The following is a 23457-nucleotide window of genomic DNA, read 5'->3' as shown; positions in this document are numbered from 1 at the left end:
ATATCAGCTGGGTGTTCTCCTCGTCGACAGTGGCCGGAGCCTGCATTCATGATGCACTCCAGCTTCGTCATCCGACACTCAAAATCGTCGTCGGGGAACACGACATCGTGGCGGAGTGATACGCCGGGTAAAACACATTGCTGCCACCTCGAGCTGCGGAAGAAACAGACCTTGGTGACGGAGCCTGAAAAGATTGGAACTTTTTTATCAGTGATCTATTTACAAGTTTGCCAACCGGTCTTACCATTCACCACGTCCTGGTTGGCCTAGAGACCCTAAATAGGGAGACTGGTCTAAGCTGGCTAAATCGATCTGGCAACGTATGTTTTGTGCTTGGCAACACTGATAAGTTTTGCTGGGCGTAAAGGCAAATGCTCGTTTGGATACGTCAAACTCGTGTCTGTTTGGGTACGTCAAATTCACTTCGACCAGTCTCCCTATTTAGGATCTCTAGGTTGGCCTATATCGGAACCCTGTTTGAAAAATGTCGCACGTCGTACGCGTTGTCGCACGGTTTTGATTTTACCGTTTCGATATCGATTGGTCGAAAGGACGACAAACACTCGACATGCGCGACATTGTTTTTTTTCCATCGATTTACCTTCAATTCGACGTCGATTATCAGTTTGACAATTATCTTCAGTTGATCTTGTTCGGACTTGATTGCAACCGAGTCGAACCAGTTGTTGTTGGTTTTAGGCTTTGGGAGGATTTTGGACAGTTTAAAGGTATTTAAGTTGTGTTCTAGGTTGAATTACTTTTTCTGCCGGAAAGTTCAGGCCGGAGTAGGCGAGCGACCGAATCAAATTGTCTTGTATTCCAGATTGCGGTCTTCGTGGCGGTATAGGAGGAAGAGGAGGAGGAGGAGGACGGGAAATATGGGCCATTCCGGAAGACGGGACGGGAAGGAACCAGTTTGCGATCGAGGAAGCGGTTAGTGTTTGGTGTTTTACTTTCCGTGGGAGGTTGCTTCGCATATCTAATGGAACTGGTGAGTCATGTTTTAGAAACGATGGAGGAAGTGTGCTGGGAGTGCGATTGGACGATCGAAATTAAAAATAGGATGATCATCACAAGTTCTTAACTTTTCAATCCAATAATTCCAAACTGAAAAATGAAAAAAATCTAAAATACTAAAGCTTAAAAAAAACTTCAACGCTGATTTGATTTGATAATTGTAAAATTAAATTATAAAGTTTTTATTCTTAATTTCAAATTGTAGCATTCCAGAACTTAAGAATGCATGAAATTGAAAATTCTAAATTTATTTAATTTCTTGATATTGTGCAAATTGTTAATATTCTTAAATTCTAGAATTTATTAATTTAAAATTCTCAGTCTTCAAACATAAAAAAAAAATTGAAATTCTTAAATGTGAAAATTTTGAAATTGACGAAAATTTAATTACTAAAATTTCCTAATTCTTAAATACTAAAATTCTTCAATTCATAAATACTAAAAATCTAACATTATAACGTTCGTAAATTCCCAAAACGTAAGTCGCGCGAGTTGGAATTTTGAATTCAAAAATTCCAAAAAATATAAGTTGTAAAATTCCAAAATTGTAAATTCTAAAATGCTAAAATTCAAATAATTTATATTTTAAATAAAAATCGAAAATTCTATTTGCATTTTAAAAATTTGTAAGTTTCTTAAAATTCTAAAAATAAAAAAAATGCACATCTCAAATATTTGATAATTTTAAATAAAATACAAAATTTTAAAAATTCTATAAATTAAAAAAATGCAAAATACAAAAATTAATCAAAATTCCAAAATTTTACAAAATAATTTTCTTTAGTTTTCAAAATGTTAAAGTTTTTAATTTCTTTTAAATGTTTTAAACTTTTAAAAATTCTTTAAAAAAAAATCTAAAAAATCCTAAATTTTAAAATTATATATTGGAAAAGATCTATTAACTTTTGAAAATTTTCAAGGACATTACAATGTAAAAATTAAAAAAAAATGTCTAATGAAAAACAGGAGTTAAAAAAATATCACGAATTGAATTAAATGATTCTGGTATTGAGGTACTCTCAAATTTAAAAATTCAGAAAATAAGTGTTTTAGAATATTAGGATCTTAGAATTTTAAAATTTTAAAATTTTAGAATTTTAGAATTTTAGAATTTTAGAATTTTAGAATTTTAGAATTTTAGAATTTTAGAATTTTAGAATTTTAGAATTTTAGAATTTTAGAATTTTAGAATTTTAGAATTTTAGAATTTTAGAATTTTAGAATTTTAGAATTTTAGAATTTAGAATTTTAGAATTTTAGAATTTTAAATTTTAGAATTTTAGAATTTTAGAATTTTAGAATTTTAAATTTTAAATTTTAGAATTTTAGAATTTTAGAATTTTAGAATTTTAGAATTTTAGAATTTTAAATTAGAATTTTAGAATTTTAGAATTTTAGAATTTTAGAATTTTAGAATTTTAGAATTTTAGAATTTTAGAATTTTAGAATTTAAATTTTAGAATTTTAGAATTTTAAATTTTAGAATTTTAAATTTTAGAATTTTAGAATTTTAGAATTTTAGAATTTTAAATTTTAGAATTTTAAATTTTAGAATTTTAGAATTTTAAATTTTAGAATTTTAGAATTTTAGAATTTTAAATTTTAGAATTTTAGAATTTTAGAATTTTAGAATTTTAAATTTTAGAATTTTAGAATTTTAGAATTTTAAATTTTAAATTTTAGAATTTTAGAATTTTAAATTTTAGAATTTTAAATTTTAGAATTTTAGAATTTTAGAATTTTAGAATTTTAGAATTTTAGAATTTTAGAATTTTAGAATTTTAGAATTTTAGAATTTTAAATTTTAGAATTTTAGAATTTTAGAATTTTAGAATTTTAGAATTTTAAATTTTAAATTTTAGAATTTTAGAATTTTAGAATTTTAGAATTTTAGAATTTTAGAATTTTAGAATTTTAGAATTTTAGAATTTTAGAATTTTAAATTTTAGAATTTTAGAATTTTAGAATTTTAAATTTTAGAATTTTAAATTTTAGAATTTTAGATTTTAGAATTTTAGAATTTTAGAATTTTAGAATTTTAGAATTTTAGAATTTTAGAATTTTAAATTTTAGAATTTTAGAATTTTAGAATTTTAGAATTTTAAATTTTAGAATTTTAAATTTAGAATTTTAAATTTTAGAATTTTAGAATTTTAAATTTTAGAATTTTAGAATTTAAATTTTAGAATTTTAAATTTTAGAATTTTAGAATTTTAGAATTTTAAATTTTAGAATTTTAGAATTTTAGAATTTTAAATTTTAGAATTTTAAATTTTAAATTTTAGAATTTTAAATTTTAGAATTTTAAATTTTAAATTTTAGAATTTTAGAATTTTAGAATTTTAAATTTTAAATTTTAGAATTTTAGAATTTTAAATTTTAGAATTTTAAATTTTAAATTTTAGAATTTTAGAATTTTAGAATTTTAGAATTTTAGAATTTTAAATTTTAGAATTTTAAATTTTAAATTTTAAATTTTAGAATTTTAGAATTTTAGAATTTTAGAATTTTAGAATTTTAGAATTTTAGAATTTTAGAATTTTAGAATTTTAGAATTTTAGATTTTAGAATTTTAGAATTTTAGAATTTTAGAATTTTAAATTTTAAATTTTAGAATTTTAGAATTTTAGAATTTTAGAATTTTAGAATTTTAGAATTTTAGAATTTTAGAATTTTAGAATTTTAGAATTTTAAATTTTAAATTTTAAATTTTAGAATTTTAAATTTTAGAATTTTAGAATTTTAGAATTTTAAATTTTAGAATTTTAAATTTTAGAATTTTAGAATTTTAGAATTTTAGAATTTTAAATTTTAGAATTTTAGAATTTTAGAATTTTAGAATTTTAGAATTTTAGAATTTTAGAATTTTAAATTTTAGAATTTTAGAATTTTAGAATTTTAGAATTTTAAATTTTAAATTTTAGAATTTTAGAATTTTAGAATTTTAGAATTTTAGAATTTTAGAATTTTAGAATTTTAGAATTTTAGAATTTTAGAATTTTAGAATTTTAGAATTTTAGAATTTTAGAATTTTAAATTTTAGAATTTTAGAATTTTAAATTTAGAATTTTAGAATTTTAGAATTTTAGAATTTTAGAATTTTAGAATTTTAGAATTTTAGAATTTTAGAATTTTAGAATTTTAGAATTTTAGAATTTTAGAATTTTAGAATTTTAGAATTTTAGAATTTTAGAATTTTAGAATTTTAGAATTTTAGAATTTTAGAATTTTAGAATTTTAGAATTTTAGAATTTTAGAATTCTAGAATTTTAGAGTTTATGAATTTGATTATTGACGTTTGACCATTTTTTTTTAAATTCTCAAATTCGGTACAATTTTTAAATAATAATAATAATATTTTCGGATTTTTTATTATTTGCAGTAATTTGAGTTTTATACGTTTTTAAATTTATTTTTTTTAGATATCTTCATTTAAAATTCTTTTAAAATGCTTAAATTTTGATTATTCTAGATTCCTTAAAAAAAACAATGCGCCATGGGTTTCCTATGTGCATAGGACATTTTGTAAAAGTAAGCGAGAATAAATAAATTTAGTTTTTCTTTTATAGTTACAAAATATTTGAATATTACATATTTGAAATTTTATTGTCTTGAAATTTTATTATTATTATTATTATTGAAATCTGAATTCAATTCATAAATTCTTGCCAATTGTTGATTGATGTTATATTTTTCAGGTAACAAACATATTCTGATCTGATCCTGCCGGAAACCATGCGTCCCCGTGTAGTCCCGCGTGGCTTCCGTAGAACCCACGGAAGCAGCCACGTTTTCTCGTACTCGTACTCCACAAACCCACGTTGTCTCGTACTCCGGTAAACATCAATCCGTCGGAGGTCCAAGATCGTCGCAAAGGTGTCACATCCGGGTTTTGATCAGCTCGTCGAGGAGCAAAAGTCCAACACGGCAAAGATGATGCCACGGCCGCCTCAGAAGAATACCAACATTCAAGCCGGAAGCTGCGGTCAAGGCAAATCCCGAAGGAAGCCAAGTTGGAGAAGAATCGGCGATCCGCAAGTTAAATTATGTAAACAAGTAATTTTTTTTTTTTTGAAATTTTGACAGTTTGAATATAAAAAAAACAATAAAAACAAAACGACCGTTTCTTTAACTGCAACATAACCTAAAAATCCGAAATGACAGCACACGACAATAGCACGACATTCTAAATAACAAAACCATGCGACGTCGGTCGAATGTCGTACGACAATGTCGTACAATTTCGATCATCGATCGCACGACAAATACGACATTTTGGTGCAAAAACGTATGACATTCGTGCGAAAGTCGCACGACATTGTCGTGCGACGTCGTACGTTTGCACGGACGACAAACGACGGACGTCCGACGGACTTTTCAGTCAGGGAAGGAAGTAGTCCGGAATAGAGACCCTAAATAGGGAGACTGGTCTAAGCTAGCTAAATCGATCTGGCAACGTATGTTTTGAGCTTGGCAACACTGATAAGTTTTGCTGGGCGTAAAGGCAAATGCTCGTATGGATACGTCAAACTCGTGCCTGTTTGGGTACGTCAAATTCACTTCGACCAGTCTCTCTATTTAGGATCTCTAGTCCGGAATACCCGGAACATAGTCGATAAGACCAAAAATTTACGGAAGTGGAACCGATGCCTCAAGCCGAACCAAACACGCCAAAAACAAACATGACATTTGAAGTTCTTATTTTTAAATGCAGGGCGGCGCTGGAAGCGTTTGCAGCAAAGAAATATACCCTTTTGAAAGGGTAAAGCCAGTGAGGTGAATTAAAAGGATGGTTTTCACCCTTTTAAAAGGATACAATGTACCCTTTTGCAAAGGGTAAACATCGAATACCGTTTAAAAGGATACTTTTAACCCTTTCAACCGGTAATTTTATTTTTGAGTGCATGCAATACATTTTTGATGCCTAACCCTAACTAGAGACCCTAAATAGGGAGACTGGTCTAAGCTGGCTAAATCGATCTGGCAACGTATGTTTTGAGCTTGGCAACACTGATAAGTTTTGCTGGGCGTAAAGGCAAATGCTCGTTTGGATACGCCAAACTCGTGTCTGTTTGGGTACGTCAAATTCACTTCGACCAGTCTCCCTATTTAGGATCTCTAACCCTTACCAGTAATCATTAGAGATCCTAAATAGGGAGACTGGCCAGACTTTGCTAAATCGATCTGGCAACGTATGTTTTGTGCTTGCCAGCACTGCCAAGTTTTGCTGGGCGTAAAGGCAAACTTGCGTCTGTTTGGGTACGTCGAATTCACATCGACCAGTCTCGCTATTTAGGGTCCCTAGTAATCATGACTTTCTGAGTTCAATATCCCACTTTTCCACTTTTCATACGATTTTTTCAGTTCAACCCATATCACCATTTTTATGGTTGTAGTGCCTGAACTGATTTTGATGATGTTTAATATTCCTTAATATTCCGAGATACGAGTCGTTTTTTCCCGTTTTCGTCATTTTCCCATTTTTGCGCGGTGTACTTGCGGTGGACTATGGAAAAAACCTATAGTTTTTATTTTCAAAAATCGTATCTTGGAATATTGAAAACAGAACTTCACAAGTTTTTTTATATCTATCTTCTACACTCAAACGGAGCGGTCGTGGCTGAATGGTTGCGATGTTCGCTTTATAAGCGAATGGTTCTGGGTTCGATACTCATGTGCTCCCAACAAGAAAGTCTTGGACTCATTAAAAAAATTGAGATAAATGAATTACTTCAAAAGCTCACGGCGAGGTTCGCTCCCCTGTCCTTAGGGTGGGCAAGCAAAAATGCTTTCCACTTAAAGCTAGTATGCAGATCGGAAGGAAAGGGGTCAAGAAACAGCTTTACGAACAGCAGAACAAAGGAGAGGGAGCGATTTCTTGGGGCTTTTCGTCACCCTCTCTGACTTGCTTGCGCTGCCGCTGCTACCCATTTGATTTTTTTTCTTGACCGGTTCCTTCCGAAGTGCGTATACCGCTTAAACGTGGAGCCATTGGTAGCTTGAGGAGGAATTAGACTGGTATAGTTGAATCCAAGAATCGGACAAAGAATCAAAATTGAATGCAAGTTTGAACATCAGAACTCTCAAAACAAGATTGCATGCGCAGTTGAAATTGAATCTGAAAATACCTCGCTAAAAATAGCCTGGGCGACTGATAGAATTCATCCAATAAGAGATGAAAAAGAATTGAAAGCTTTCCCATTAGAATGATCACACGAGGAATTCGAACAACAATGCAAAACGGTCGTTACCACTCGCCTAGGGTGACTCCTCAGACCATTCACCTTCCCAAAAACCGTCAGTTGGACAAGCGAAACTTACTTGGAGACTCCGTGGTGACTTGCCCTTGACCCCTTAAACAAGTGGAGCATCAACACTTCCCGTCTTCCAAATCCCCTTCCTTGTCCCTGGTGCGCAGTGGAGATGGGAGCGGCCGGCAATGGACGGCTGCCATGGTGGTGAGGATCTGGTTCAGGTAAAATTGGTTCTATTCCCAATTATCGATTCCTAGGGAACTTGAGCTTAGACAATCATCACATCACATTTTAATTAACTTTTAATTAAAATCTATTTGATGTTGCTCCAGAAATGGTTTTGTTGGTCCAGGTTTTGTTCGAACCAGGATTAACAGGTCAAAATTTAAAAAATCTGGCAAAGTATCGGTAAAAAATCTGGAAAAATCCGGCAGACGAAAATCACACAGTTTTGAGTGGTGAATGGGAAGGAATATATTGATTAATTAAAAAGATTTATCTGGCAACCTGGCAACCCTGGTTCGTACGCGAATGAGTTAAATACGGAGCGTCAGATCGAGGATTGAGGTGCTCTTTGTTACGTTTGATTCGTATAAGTTCAAGGAAGGTTCTTATGCCAAAAAGTGACAACTTTGGCCACTCTGGAACCGATTCCGGAAAATCTGCAGATTGTATGGGAAAAGTTACGTAAAATCAAATTTTGCTGTTTTCGTGGGGAATTGTTGTATTATTTTGTTCTAAAGATGGGGAAGGGGGGTTAGCTTTTAATTTAATCCTTTTCAAATGTTGCTCCAGAAATGGTATTATTAGGGTTATTTTTAAAACATTCTTTGTACTGAAATTTGGGACTGTCGCTGTTAGTTTTAGAATTCAACTTTTTATTACCATATAAACATACATATATGTTTATGGCGCGAATCAAACTAAACTTGTTTGATTTGTGTGCGATGGCTAGGGGGACCATAAATAAACCATGCATGTGAACACTTAAGGGTGGGGGGGGTATGGCGATTGACCACGATCCATACAAAAAAGTTTTTTTTTGTATGGACAATTTTCCACCACGAGGGGGGTCTTAAATTGGCTTTAAAATCATTCATTATATCATATATTTTATTGTAAAAAAAGTAATTGTTCCGGTAATTTTGAAGATGAACATCGATTTCGATGCACTACAATTTGAATTTGGTTGCAATATTTAATCAAATAGAAAGAGACACGAATTTTTATATATTCTAGAATTGCCAGTAACCAATTATTACTGGGATTCGTTAAACTTATGCTCAATGATTGAGTTAATAAACAGATTAGGGTATGCAGAAAATAGTCAACCTAATTTATAGTATTTTGCATTTCTAGGATGAGCTTATACTCACCTTGTCACTTGCTGGATTCACCAGCCTTAACGGACGTACGAACCGCGATGTGATCGTCATCAACGTGACACAAACTAGTCAAGTTACTCTTCTGACGTTCAAGAGCGGCTAATCCTCGTGCAAATAATCACAATCGTGCCTCGCACTGTCCTGTACATCAGAGATATTTATAACTTTACAACTTATTATCCTAGCTAGATGGCTGGAAATGGCCATTTGAACAGTGATACGACAGTAGCTAGCACTCGTGGATTTTTGCTGACGAAATGACCTCGCGTCGGGCTCAGTTAGAATCGGTTCTAACCGCTATCGAACTAATCCAAGCCGAGGTGTGCAACTATGACGTTCTTTAATTAAATTTGCTGAAAATATGAGCCCAGAAATGTAACGTAGATTTGAACATGTTTTTGAATGACTTTTTCTTAAAAAAAAAATCTGTATAATTTATTTACACTGCAATTTCATTTGAAAAGAGTATAAACCAAAAAAAAGACCACCGATCGGGCTCAAATTTTTTCTTGGACTTCCTTGGCCAAACTAATTAATCCCTTTTTTGTCTGGCCATGAGGGCGTTGGAAATATTTTTCAAAATTTGTCCGAAAAAGCAGGGGGGCAAAATTTTATTTTTCAAGAAACATCAGAATTTTTAATTTTGATGAAAATAGAAGTTAAATCAACTGAAAACAACGTAAAATGCATTTTTCTGCATTGATAATCATGTTTAGCATGTTTGGGCTGGATTGAAAATAGTTTGAATTTTGATGAAATTCCAATGGACAGCACCACAAAAACTTTTTATTTTGTAAAAAAAAAAAAAAATCGTCAATACTTAGATATGCAATGCATTTTAAAACACTTTTTTCATTCAAATGTTGAAATCATGGCTCGTTAATTCAATTTTTAAACTTTTTTTTATTGTGTTGCCCCCCTCCTCGACTTTGGTCAGATGCGAGGTACATAAACTTCAAAAAATGTTTGTAACGACCTAAGGTGGTCTAAAAAGTTGTCATTTTAAGAAAAAAACTTTTAGACGTAGCCTCTTTGGTTCAAGCACGGTCAATCGCTATTTTAAATTTTAATACGATTTTTTAAATTTAATTAAAGTTCTATAAAAGCCTTCTTCATTTGCGTCCAAGAGAGCTCAAATCGGTAGAAACGGCTCGGAGTTATGACTTTTCAAAAAATATGGTTCCAGCGAAAATTTAAGAAAATTACCATTTTTGGGACCACCACGGCGTAGTTCACCCTAATAATCAAACACCCACTGAGAATTTAGGCTCGAGCCTCGACTCGATTCAGGCTCGATCTCGAGCCAAAATTCTCAGTGGGCAAAAAATACGGGTATTACACCAACCAACATTTTTTTTGCACAGGTTCAACTCGAGGGAAAACATGTAGTTTGAGGTCTCCATAAACACCAAAGTTTGTATGGAGAATTAGGGCTGTTCGCTACCCCCACTTATTGCATGCAATTTCTTTGTCAGTGTTATTATTTTGGCCAAGTGACTCCCAGAAAAGTTTTGAGCCCGATCGGAGATTTTTTTTCGAGGTATGGTTCGGTGACTGTAGAGTAGAGACCCTAAATAGGGAGACTGGTCTAAGCTAGCTAAATCGATCTGGCAACGTATGTTTTGAGCTTGGCAACACTGATAAGTTTTGCTGGGCGTAAAGGCAAATGCTCGTATGGATACGTCAAACTCGTGCCTGTTTGGGTACGTCAAATTCACTTCGACCAGTCTCCCTATTTAGGATCTCTAGGTGACTGTAGTCTGACACCGACATCTATATCTCACTACAGGCAGCTCGCCCGCAGCCAACACAAGCTGTCAACTTCGGCACCAGAACAAAAGGGGGCTGCGCCAGCGCAAAAGAACAGCTGTTCGTTATGGAACCAAAACAAAGCAACTACGCACTGTAAAAAAAGTACAAAAACTGCAGGCATAAAATGGAAATGAAGTAATTATTGCTTCCATGTAAAATTTGACCGCAATGTACGTTTAAAAGTTAGTGTATGTTTTTGAGGTGGTTTTTATGAATTTATTTGCAAAATAAACTACTAAAGTTGGGATTGTTAAGCACACATCTGGTCGATGACCTCATTTAAAGTTAAACTTTTATCACATGAAACGTTTAACTTAACCACTGTGTAATTTGACTTTCACTACAGTAATTCTGACGAACAAAAATTGAATTATTAATAAAACAATATTTTTTGTTTTCACTGTGCGCAGTTTGCGCGCGTCATTAATCTCAATCAACCAAGATGGCGGCCTTTAGCATCCCCCTGGTTCAAACCGAAACCATCCAGAACAATCAAAATATTATGCTCCAAAAAATATGATGTCTTCAGGAAACTTTTTCCAAATTTAACTGATATTCTACAAAAATGGTGAAATTTGTATGACCCAATCTCACCTCCAGATCCAATTTCACCCCTGCTGCGTGGCATTTTGGGGATTAAAATAATGGTTCTTAGCATTCAAATACACACTTCATCAATCGTTCTTTTTATTAAAGTGGACCGGAAATTTTTTGTCTGGAAGTTAATCTGATCTCAATTTTCAATGGCACTGCAGATGACCTGGATAGCTTAAAAAAAGTGTTGGGGCCGGCCCCCGGTTACCACCTCGATAGCTCAGGTTCAGTGGTACATCCGGGGCGGCTTCCAGCATCGAACCGGATTTCGTTGCCGCCAGCTACCACGTACGCAGCACCCTGCTGCAGTACATCTTCACAGGCTCGGTCATCCTTTGACCAGCCTCCACGAGAGCTTCGGGATCCTTTCACCCAGTGCTGGCCGACCCAGCACAGTAAAACACGGGTAGTTAATTAAACACGGATTGTAAAAACTACGTATATTTGTAACTAAATACTAATTACAGTAAAGTTAATAAAAGAATAATATCTCGCGGCGGTGCCGCGCCGTTCGTGGCGACCTTCCTGGCCGACGGCCAATTTCAACTTACTTTGTAGTTTCCTACTGATCTGTTCTGACTCCCAAAAGTGGGATCTGTGGTGAATATATTTGCCCAGCATCCCATGTCCTAGTGTGTGTTTCGACCCGATCCACTATCGTAGATCGTTATCACCAATTTCTCCATTCCACTGCAGATCATTGTAAAATCCAGCAGGTAGAGGTCGTAGTGTCGCAGTACGCATGGTACTGGGATGTAGTTATGATCCTCTCAGTCTCAAACAAAAAGTTATCGTCACATTCAATATTACGCCCTTTTTAAATGTTAGTCTCGGTTTAAAAATTTTGAAAATATTTTTTTCGAAAAGATCGATTCGAAAAGATCGAAAAGATTCCAAATTTCACGAATGTTTTATATTTTAACATTGAAAATCGGACAATTAGTTGCTGAGATATCGACATTAGAAAATGGTGTGTTGTTTGGGTGAGACTTAGAAAACATCAATTTTCCTGTTTTTTAACCTTTGCATGGAAATCGAGAAATTAAAAGTGAGAGTGTGTGCAACATGGAGTTAAACTTTCTATGAAGTTGCTGTGAAGGTTACCATGACACATTAAAAAGTTTAACTCCATGTTGCACGCACACACGCTCACTTTTAATTTCTCGATATCTCAGCAACTATACACACAAAAAAATATTTCCGAATGTTACATCATTTATGATGTAACACTTTTGCACGTCATTAAACATTTAAATTTAAATGCAATTTGATGTAAATTTGCGACAAATTATACGTAAAAACATGATTTTATGTGTGATTCAACCGTTCACGTCGAATCTCAAGTTTACATCAACTGAGATTACATGCGATTCATTTTTTCCGTGTCGATTAAATTCGCATATTTTTTTTCTGTGTAGGTCGTATCAACAAAGTTCAAAAAAGCAAAATATAGAGAATTTTCTCAGCTTTTCAAAAATATATTTTTCAAAAGTGGGCAAACATGTGCACGAATTAAAAAAAAACGAAAAACTGCGACTATTTTCAAAAATCACCTAAAAATGGATTCAACTTGAAAACGGTGCACTTTATCAAAATTTCACTTAAGTGCTTTTTGATTGCAAATTTGATTTTACATCGAAAAATGAAGTTCAAAAATTTTTGCGACCAATCTTCGATTTTTTGAAAAAATCAGTATTGATTCAAAAATTCATAACTCGCTCAAAGATTTTTTGCACAACCTGGAAATTTCTGAAAAGTTGGCATTTAATGTCCTCTAAAATATATCAAAACATAAAAAAAATAATGTTTTGTGATTCCGTCGTGAAACTACTTACTTTTCCTATCATTCTTGAAGGACAAAATAGCCTACTTTTCTGTACCAAAAATAACAGAATCGAATAGCAAAAAAATAAATGCTGAAAAGTTCTACTTTTCAGCACTCAAATGGGTGCTGAAAAGTTGATCTTTTCAGCACTTGTTTCGAAAAGTATCACTTTTCAACATTTTTTTTTTGATTCAAATGATTTCACTCAGTGTGTGTTTTTTGGAGTTGCAAAAAATGTTGTATGGAACTCGTTGCAAAACTTGATTTTTTCAGCACTCTTCGTATTCATCCAACTCGGTGAACCTCGTTGGATAAATGTACGACTCGTGCTGAAAAAATCCTCATTTTGCAACTTGTTGCATAAACTACTATTTTTTGCAAAACAAGTTTTAGTGACAAAAAGTTAAATGAAAAATCATAATTTTTTTTTTACCGTGTATCATTTTTTTCCAGTGTAGTCCGTATCCATACCTACAACTTTGCCGAAGACACCAAATCGATCAAAAAATTCCTTCAAAAGATACAGATTTTTGAATTTTCATACATCATTTTTGTATGGCCAGCTGCCAAATTCGTATGGAAAATTATATGGACAAACTAATGATGCAAAATGGCTTCTTTGGACATACTGAAGGTACCAAAAAAGTTTCAGTCGGATTAAAAAATACAAAAAAACGAATGACCGAAATGTGGGAGAACTGCTCAGAGGCAGCGAGTTTTAGAGCATTTAAAAGCTTGACAATATGTGTCTGTTCTATCTGAAAAATATTCAAATATTGTGCAGTTACAAGGCTAAATTCGCCCCATGTGCCTCGATTCACCCCAGATGACGGTACGTTCTATACCTTGTAACGGTTGCACTTGTTAGCATTTATTTATTTATTTATTTTGGGGTTTCCGTTCGTCTTTAAATGTAGTTTGATCTCCGTTGGGGTAATCAATGTAGGTGATGTTAGCCCTCACGATCGTTGGTAACTATCGTTACTGGTTAAAGACCTGGAGAGAGAATCTCGCTGAGGTCGCTTATATGTTGAATCCTTCGGGAAGACGTAAAGGGACGGTCAGAGCCATTGCCGATCGCTAGAGTGGGACGGGAAGTCAGATCTTTAAAGATCCGAAGAAGCCCGAGGCAATATCCGGGAAACGTCGTACCAAAAGTACGTCTGGGGCCACTTTCCCCGTTCTGAGGAACCTAGTACTCGTTCACTTTGTCCCAGATCCTTGTGAAGTGTGGAGTGCGCAGACTTTTATCCCGGATTCCCCTGTCCAGTCCTGAGGTTTGAAAGTGGCGTAGTAGTGTTTCCGGTTAGGCTTTAAATTCTAGCTCCCCCCCCCCAAGATCTCTACAAGGTTAGGATAGTGTGTGTGCGAAGATGTGCGGCCTAGCTATCGAGAAATTAAAAGTGAGAGTGTGTGCGTGCAACATGGAGTTAAACTTTTTAAAGTGCCATGGTAATCTTCACACCAACTTCACAGAAAGTTTAACTCCATGTTGCACACACTCTCACTTTTAATTTCTCTATAGATCAGGTAAAACTATTCCCGACTATTCGTTGCGAAGTTCGTTGGCTTCGCTTCTTTCACCCTACCAGCCAAGCAGCACCAGTAGGAGTACGAGCGCGTCCACCACCGCCCCGCATCGAGAGTGGGACAAGTTTTCATCCCGGCGCACGCTACTGTGCCGGAAGGGACGAGCCGTCATCATCTCGTCCGAAGGAGTGTCGCGGACCTCCATCCCACGTGCTGGCCCGGAAAATCCATCTCTGGCCCGCGCATCGTCATTGAAGTCTACCTCTCAACCGCAGGTCGAACCGGCAGCGTCGTCCGCGCCGTCCACGAGCACGCGGTGAGGAACATCAGCAGCAGCATCAACAATTAACAGGAGCAATAGAAGCAGTCCGGTGAGTCCGTTCTACTTGCTCCATTTGCTCGGGTGAATGGTGACGGCCACAGAAGACGTCACGAACGTTTTTCCGTTCCGGCTGCGGCCGTATAGAGCGGACGCCATTTTGTTTGGACGGCGTCCATATTGAACGCGCGTGTTGCCATGCACCCGGAGTGTGTCGGCTTTTATTAGGGCGCCCCACACATCCACTACGTAGCTTGCTAGTGCCTTTTGTCTGCCGCAGTCCGCTTGACTGCCGGTGACGTCAGCGATCTTGCTGTTCCTGCTGACGAGCTGAAGATTTGGTAGAGGTTTCAGTACAAAAGCACGGGGTAACAGAAAACGAAGAGTAGACAGTAGGGAGAGCAAACGCACACAGTAGGAAGATGTATAGACGCTAGAATAGAACAATTAATGAAATACACTAACCTTAGACTAGTCAAATAAACGAGCACCTTTCTTGATTCCCTTCCAACTAAATTATGAGTAATTATTCTGGAGTTAAATAAAGTCCCTGCAGTTAAAATGATCTCAGGTGTTAGTGTTTCTGGTCGATCCGGAGCGCTGCTTCCGTCACTTTAGGATCCGTTCCCAGTCCTTTCCTCCCCAATGCAAACATTCTACGTATTTCCCATGCTTCGTGAAGTTTTCTCGTGGCGGGTGTCGGTACTACCCATGATGAGGCTGAGCATTCCGTACCGTTCTTGTGAGTCACTTTGGTACGCTGGCCGATTCGATCTTGCTTCTTCCCTGGGAAGAAGTTCAACCGAGCACCTCTTCGAGAGTTTCAAACCGGGCAAATTTGACATGGCGGGCAGTCTCCCTCGCGGGAGTGGCGCATAAGCTGCACCGTTTCCAACCGATAGAATCGCAGCGGCTACAACCTTTTTGACCAATCGGTAACGTTTTTCAATTAACCTATCTAACAACATGACATCCAGGCATAATGTTTAATTCAGAAAAGATCTTAGTATCTAACCTTATGGACTTCATCTCTACTAATAATTCTTATTTTATTTATTTCATATCTTTAATGTTTCACACAGTTTTAGTTGTTTTCAAGCAAAAACCCAAAAAGATAATAGTTAAAAATTACAAGTCCTGAGAATCTGATTTACATCTCAAAGCAAAACCACCGGAACTCCTCGCTTTGCAAAGTTGTCGTCACTTTGGCACTGTCGCTGGAAATAGGTACCGTTCAAACGAGGGTGCATGATGGTTTGGGAAGCGTGTATTGAAATCAAATCACGTGCGTGATTGTTCCGTTGTAAAACGTCGACTCTGATGAGCGTGTGCAACACAAAATAAAACAGAGCCGAATCGCAAGTTGAACGGATTTCAAGGTAAAAGAGTCATCGCCCAACACCACCGTGATAGTCACCGACAGTGTTTCTGAATTGGATTTTTATTCATTATTGACGTAGATGTTGTTCTATCTATGGATTTTGACGAGTTTTTTCCAGTTTGAAGCGTTTTCAACCGCTTTCGGCAGCGTCACGACAGCGTTCGGGCGGTTGTGTTTTCCCAATTTTGAAGACACTTTTCAGAACAGTTGCAATCACGATAAGGAATGGACATAGAAGTGACGAGTGACGATCGTTCCTGTTGTAGCGGTTTGCTAGGGAAATCGTATATAAGCCCGTTTTTCCGCTCTCCCACACGTACGACAGTTTACGGTGATTTTTTCTGGGAAAAAGGAGTCTTCTGTTTGCATTGCATTAGTAATTGAGTCGTTAGATCCAGCGTAGATTATTAAATAGATTGGATTCACACGATCAAACTTTTAAGTTAAAAAAAAAATTACGGTTAATAGGGCTGTGTATAAAATAGTAAATTTGAAATTTACGAATAATAAAATATTGTTAATGCTTTGTCCAATTACCTTCTTCTACTTCAAATTTGAATAATTGTTCAAAATTAAGACTTGCTGGAAATCCATAAAAACAGTGGTTTGAGTAGAGTATACTGAGGTAAAAAAAACGATATGAATGCTTTATTTTTTTCTAATCTTTATCTGGTAAGCGTAAGACTCACCTTTAATGTGAAAACTTTGAATTTTGTTATGTTCGTCCCATACATATATCTCGAGTTTAAAGAAAAATACCTCTGAGATTTTGTTCAGCGTTTGTGCTAAATCTGAATTGCTACGTTAAAAAAAATATTTTTGAAGGTTCGCTCAGTTGCTTTCTCTAAATTTGGCCGTAGAGGGCGTAGATTGCGAGATAAAATGTTGGTGTCCTCGACAAAGTTGCTTGAATTTGCAAGCCCAACAACTTTCTAGAAGACAAAAAAATCCAAAAAATATTCCTGAAAAGTTAGACTTTGAAAATCGCCCTTATCGTGACCCACCCTAATTTTCAACCAAACCAAAAGTTGCCCCAGTTTAAAAAAAAAACAGAGAAATCGCTTGTGGAACAGCAACCAAAACGTTAAATCTTTAGTCCAATGTTATTCTTATGGCAAATTCACCGTACTTAAAGAATATCTGTGTTGCGGTGAAAAAGCGGACTGTAAACTTCCCGAACTTGGACCGAGATTTCCGGATTCGGAAGAGGAACTCAAATAAAAACCACGCGCGCGAATTAACTAGAAACTAACTTTATTCTAACGGTACCTTTTCTCTTTTTTCTTCTGCGTCCGTTCGTCGCGGCGTCTCGGTTTCGAATGATGATGGCGGCAGCGTGCTCCTGCACACGGCGGTGAAAAGGTGGGAATACCCACTGCGATTGCGACGGCGTCGTTCTGCTAGGGGTCGTTCGGGAACTCCGGAACATCCTCCCCGCCTTGAGGCCACTGCCTCAATTCTTCGGGAGTAGGCACAGCTTGTGAATCGGGCGTTGGTACACAGTTGAACCGCGCCGTAGGGTCACCGTGCGTACCGCTCCTGTTGCGTCCGGATGGACCTCCTTCACTCGTGCTAGCTCCCACTGGGTCGGTGGAGCGTTGTCGTTCTTCACGAGGACCAGCTGGTCCACCTCGATGTTGGGTTGGGGTGTGCGCCACTTGTTGCGCGGTTGCAGGCTCGTCAAATACTCATCTCTCCATCTGTTCCAGATATTAGCAGCGCGTCTCTGGAGCGCTTGCCAGTGATCCAGTCGTCCGACAGGCAGGTGTTGCACGTTGGGCTCGGGAACAAGGTTCATCGGCTGCCCAACCAGAAAGTGCCCCGGAGTCAAGGCCTCAACACTGTCCGGGTTGCTGGAGAGAGCGCAGAGTGGCCGCGAGTTAAGGCAAGCCTCGACTTGGCACAGAATTGTTGACAAGTCTTCGAACGTGATGGCTTCGTCTCCGAGTTCGGCCACCAGGTGCTTCTTGGTGCTTTTGACCGCGGCCTCCCAAATACCGCCCATGTGCGGTGCCGAGGGAGGGTTGAAGGTCCATTTGATGCCCAGGTTGGACAAGAATCGCGCTGCTTCCTTGCCGTTGGACTGGATCTGCTCGACGAACTCCTGCAGGACTCGATCAGCGCCAACGAAATTGGTACCGTTATCCGACCAGATTTCGACGGGGTATCCGCGCCGGGATACGAATCGCTTAAGGACACTGATGAAGGTGTTCGTGGACAAATCGCTTGCTACCTCCAGATGTACTGCCTTGGTTGAGAGGCACACAAACACCGCGATGTACCCCTTGGTTACCTTGACTCCACGAACGCAGGCGGCCTTGAGTTTGACAGGTCCGGCGTAGTCAACGCCGACGTGTGAAAATGGTCGTGTCGCCAGCACCCTTGCCGGCGGTAGATTGCCCATCAGCTGATTGGCAGTTTTTCCCTTGAGACGGACGCACCGCGTGCATCCGTGGACCACCTTGCGTACCACCGTCTGGCATCCGACGATCCAGTATTGTTGATAGATGGTAGCAGTCAGCAGCGCCGGTCCGGCGTGGAGATTACGCAGGTGTAACTCACGCACCAGCATTTCGGTTGCCACATGGTTCTGCGGCAGGATCATGGGGTGCTTCACGTCGTACGGCAAGTCCGAGTTCTGCAGTCGACCCCCCAAGCGCATGGTGCCTTGTTCGTCGAGGAAGGGGTGGAGCGGGGAAAGGATGTGTTTGGTTGGCAGCGACTTACCCTTCCGCAACAGCTCCAACTCGGGTGCGTACGCCGTGTGTTGAACGGCTCGAACGAGCTGCGCTCTCGCAGCGCTCAGCTCGGCTGGGGCCAGCTCCCCAGTCTGACGATTGGCCTTGGTAGTCCGGCAGTTGCTTGCGAGACGATTGACACAGGCCAGTGTCCGGATGATCAGCGTGAAACTGGACCGCTTCGCCAGCAGCCCCAGCTCCTCATCGTAGTTTTCTCGGATTGGGATCGCCACTAGGTGCAGCGATTTAACTACTCTGGTTTCCAACAGGTCTTCGTCGTCAACAACTGGAACAGGGCGCAGCTTCCAGAGTGCTTGATCCACCTGCATCCACGGAGCAGATCCGAGCCACAGTGGGTTGCCGAGAAGCTCGGCCGGTGTGAGCCCGCGCGTTGCGAGATCAGCAGGGTTTTCCTTGCCCAGGACGTGGTTCCAGCAGCTGCGTGGCAGGTAATCCAGGATGGCAGCTGTGCGATTCGCCACGTAGGTCTTCCACTTCCGGGGGTGAGTGGACAGCCAGTTGAGCACGATGGTCGAATCCGTCCAGGCCCAGTGCTCGATTGCGAGGTGCGACAAAGCTTCCGTTATGCGCTCCATCAGCAGTGCAAGCAGCCACGCACCGCAAAGTTCCAGTCTTGGCAGCGACACTTGCTTGATTGGTGCGACTCGAGATTTGGCTGCAATTAGAACCACCGAGATGTTGCCGTTGGCGTTCACCGACCTGGCGTAAACGACGGCTGCGTACGCCTGCTCGGAAGCGTCCGAAAATCCGTGCAATTGGATTCGACCACGAAAGGGGGAGAGGTATCGTGGGATCCGCATGTTCTCGAGTAGGTGCAGAGTACTCCGCACTTCCTGCCACTCCGCCTTCACCGCCGGCGGCAGTGAGTCGTCCCAGTTGACGTCGAACAACCAGAGTTGCTGGTACAGGATCTTGATCTTCACCAGCACAGGTGCCAACCAGCCAAACGGGTCGAACAGTTTAGATGAATCCGATATCATCTGGCGTTTGGTGAAGGTGAACGAAGTGTCGGGGAGGTTGACCTTGAATCCGTACACGTCCTCCGTTGGGAACCACTGGATGCCAAGGGCCTTCACTGCTTCTCCTTGCTCGGAGAACTTCATCAGGACTGGAGCGGACTCGTCGGTGCGCTGCTCTTGGAGGAGTTCTTGGTTGTTCGAGGTCCACTTGCGGAGTTCAAACCCCGCCGACGAGAGGATCTCGACCACTTGCTGCTTCAGACACGTCGCTTCGTTCGTGTCGTCGGCTCCGGACAGGAAATCATCTACGTAGAAATCCCGTTTGATTCGTTCTACCGCCTGTGGGTAGACGTCGTCGTAAGCCTTGGCCGCCGCCCGCATTGACTCGATTGCCAGATACGGTGCGGTCTTCGTTCCGTACGTCACTGTGCAGAGACGGTAGTGCTTGATCGGTTGATCTGGTTCCTCCCGGAAGACGATGCGTTGGTAGTCTCGGTCGTCCGGGTGCACGAGTACCTGGCGGTACATCTTCGCAACGTCTGCACAGAACACCACCTTGTGTGAGCGGAACCGCAAAGCCACCGAGAACAGGTCCGCGTTGTTGTTCGGTCCGGCACGCAATCGGTCGTTCAGCGAAACTCCCGTTGAAGTGGCGCAGGACGCGTCGAAGACAACGCGCAACTTGGTCGTGCTGCTGTCCGCCTTGATCACCGCGTGGTGCGGTAGATAATAGCACTTGCTGCTATCCTTCTCGACTTGATCGGCTGGTACCTCCTCCATGTGGCCGAGCTCCAAATACTCGCGCAGGAACGCTGTGTAGTCCTGCTTGAACTCCGGGTGTTGCTGGAATCGACGTTCCATCGACTTCAGGCGTTTTGTGGCCGCGGCAAGCGAGTCGCCGAGCGCTGGCTTCGAATCGTCAAAAGGCAATCTGACAATGAAGCGTCCATTTCCGTCGCGTTGCAGGGTCGAACTGAAGTGTTCAGTGACCTGCTGTTCAGAAGGAGTAAGCGGTGGTGGCTTGAAGTTCTCCTCCTGCTCCCAGAATTGCCGCAAGGTGCGGTTCAGGTCCATCTCTGCGTGCAGATTGACGATGGTGTGGTTGCTGTGTACGACGGCTTGGTCGTCGTATCGTCCCGCCACGATCCACCCTAGGACCGTGCGTTGGGCCACCGTTTGGCCGCTTTCGTCTTTGACCTGCCCTCCCTCCAAGAGCGCAAGAAAGACATCTGATCCAAGAATGATGTCGATCGGACCCGGTCGGTTGTAGTCCGGGTCGGCCAGCTCCGGAATGTTCTGCAACAGTTTCATGTTGGCCACGTCGAAGCGCTGCGACGGAATGGTCGAAGTCAGCTTTCCAAGAATGTAGGCGTCCGTGGCGATAACCACGACCTCGTCGAACCGGGAAGCAATTTGCAGCGTGACCACGCCGCGGGTTGTTCCGACTTCCTGCTGTCCAAGGCCGCTCACCGCCAGTTTCCCGTTCCTTCTCGGCAGCTCCAGCTTCCGGACACACTCCTCCGTCACAAGAGATGCTTGCGATCCGGAATCGATCAGCACTCTCGCGCGGACGTATCCGCCACTCACTTTTCACACTTTCACTACTGCTGTCGGCAACAGGGGTAGAACCTGCCGCTTCTTCTCCGGTAGCTCCGCCATCAGCGAAGCGATCACTTCTTCTTTCTTCTCAGGAACCACTTTCACTGAAGCACTGCTTCCACTTTCCTCACTTGCTCGTTCAGAATTGGCCGCACTTGTGCACAGCAGCGTGTGATGTCGTTGTTTACACTCAGGGGTGTGACACGACGACTTCGAGGTGCACGATTTGGCGCAGTGCGCAGGTCGCAAACAGTTAAAGCACAAGCGAGCCTTCTGCACTAGTTCACGCCGTTCTTGCACGCTCAGCCTCCTGAACTCTTCGCACTGATACATGTTATGCTCTTTCGAACATTTCGCGCACTTCTGATTGGTTGCAGTTGTGTGCAACGCTTTCAGCTTCTTGTCACTGATCACTTGTTTCGTCGCTTCCTTCTTTCCGTCGAGCACCACTTTCTTCGAGAATGCTGAACAGGTTTCCAGCACCTCACATCGCTTCTTCAGGAAAGACAGCAACTCGTCGAACTTCGGGTTCTCCTTTTCGATGACCTTCTGCGACCAGCCAGCTCGAGTATCCTTGTCCAGCTTCTCGAGCACCAGGTGAATCAACCACGGATCGCGGGTCTGGAATTCCTCCCCGAGGGTATCCAGCTGCTGCACGATCTCGTCCGAGCTCGTCACAAGCTTGTTCAACGATTCAGGGGTAGCACTTGCGATTGAGGGTTGATCCATGAATTCACGTACCAGCGAGAAGACAGTGAATCGTTTCTTGTCATAGTAATCGGTCAAAGCCTCCCACGCCAGCTTGTAGTTTGCCTCCGAGATAGAGAACCTTGCAACTTGACGCTTGGGCTCGACGTCCAGATACGAGTAGAGATACTGCATCTTTAGAGTGTCCGTCAGGTCATCGCGGTTGTGAATGGTTGACACGTAAAGGTCCTTGAACGTCGTCCACTTCTTGCGATCTCCGGTGAATTTGGGCACACTGATGGCTGGTAGTTGAACGTTCAGTTGGGGTAACCCACTCTGCACCAGACCGCCGTTTAGTGAACAATTCGATGCCTGTCCTGCTCGTTGCGCCGATTGATTCAGCAGCAGCTGTCGCTGCGTTTCCATGAGCAGGTGCATCGCTTGCTTCCAGTCGGACGTTTCGGCCACGGTCCGCTGACTGGCCGTTGACTCGCCGTCGGAATCCACATCCAGGAATTCCTCGTAGGCGTCCTTCGCCTTGTAGTATTTGTGGAAGAACTCTTCCCGGACGTTGTACACAGAGGCAATGGCCGCTGCGTCCTCTTGCAGCTCCTCGATTCCAGTTTGCGTCTCGCGAAAACTCTCGGCAAGCTTGTTGAGGTGGGTCAGGCGGTCCTTAACCTCACTTTGGGACGGTTTCCGCGTTTTGAGGCTCTCCGCGACTGACAGCTCCCCACTCACTTGCGCCATAAAGGCGTTTCTACGGCTTTTCAGTGCTTGCATGTCCATCACTATTCGGCACTGAAGGACCAAATGTTGCGGTGAAAAAGCGGACTGTAAACTTCCCGAACTTGGACCGAGATTTCCGGATTCGGAAGAGGAACTCAAATAAAAACCACGCGCGCGAATTAACTAGAAACTAACTTTATTCTAACGGTACCTTTTCTCTTTTTTCTTCTGCGTCCGTTCGTCGCGGCGTCTCGGTTTCGAATGATGATGGCGGCAGCGTGCTCCTGCACACGGCGGTGAAAAGGTGGGAATACCCACTGCGATTGCGACGGCGTCGTTCTGCTAGGGGTCGTTCGGGAACTCCGGAACAATCTGTAAAAAATGTGGTTATTTCTTTGATATTTCCGAGTTACAGCAAAAAACTGAAAAAGAAACGTCAAACCGTTGTATCGTCACAGCAGAATGTGGCAATAACTTTTTGCCAAATTGTAGACTATGAGAAAAGGTTTTTTTTTCTTTAACAAAATTTTAACACCGTTAGTTTTTTCGCTGTAGGCCAACAACGGCACTTTTTGGGCTCAATTTGGACATATTTGAATCCTCAGAA

General features: G+C 40.3%; 1 protein-coding gene across 1 annotated transcript; it reads right to left on the bottom strand.

Moving 5' to 3' along the window:
- Positions 1-17570: 17570 nt before the first annotated feature.
- Positions 17571-22910, bottom strand: LOC119770320. The gene is made up of 2 exons (XM_038264984.1): positions 21469-22910; positions 17571-21396 (listed from the first exon to the last, which is right to left on the bottom strand). The coding sequence occupies exons 1-2, from the start codon at positions 22908-22910 to the stop codon at positions 17571-17573; spliced, it is 5268 nt and encodes a 1755-aa protein (XP_038120912.1).
- Positions 22911-23457: the final 547 nt, after the last annotated feature.

Source organism: Culex quinquefasciatus, chromosome 1 (assembly GCF_015732765.1).
Source record: "Culex quinquefasciatus strain JHB chromosome 1, VPISU_Cqui_1.0_pri_paternal, whole genome shotgun sequence".
Lineage (NCBI taxonomy): Eukaryota > Metazoa > Arthropoda > Insecta > Diptera > Culicidae > Culex > Culex quinquefasciatus.
This window is presented reverse-complemented; position numbering and strand designations above follow the sequence as displayed.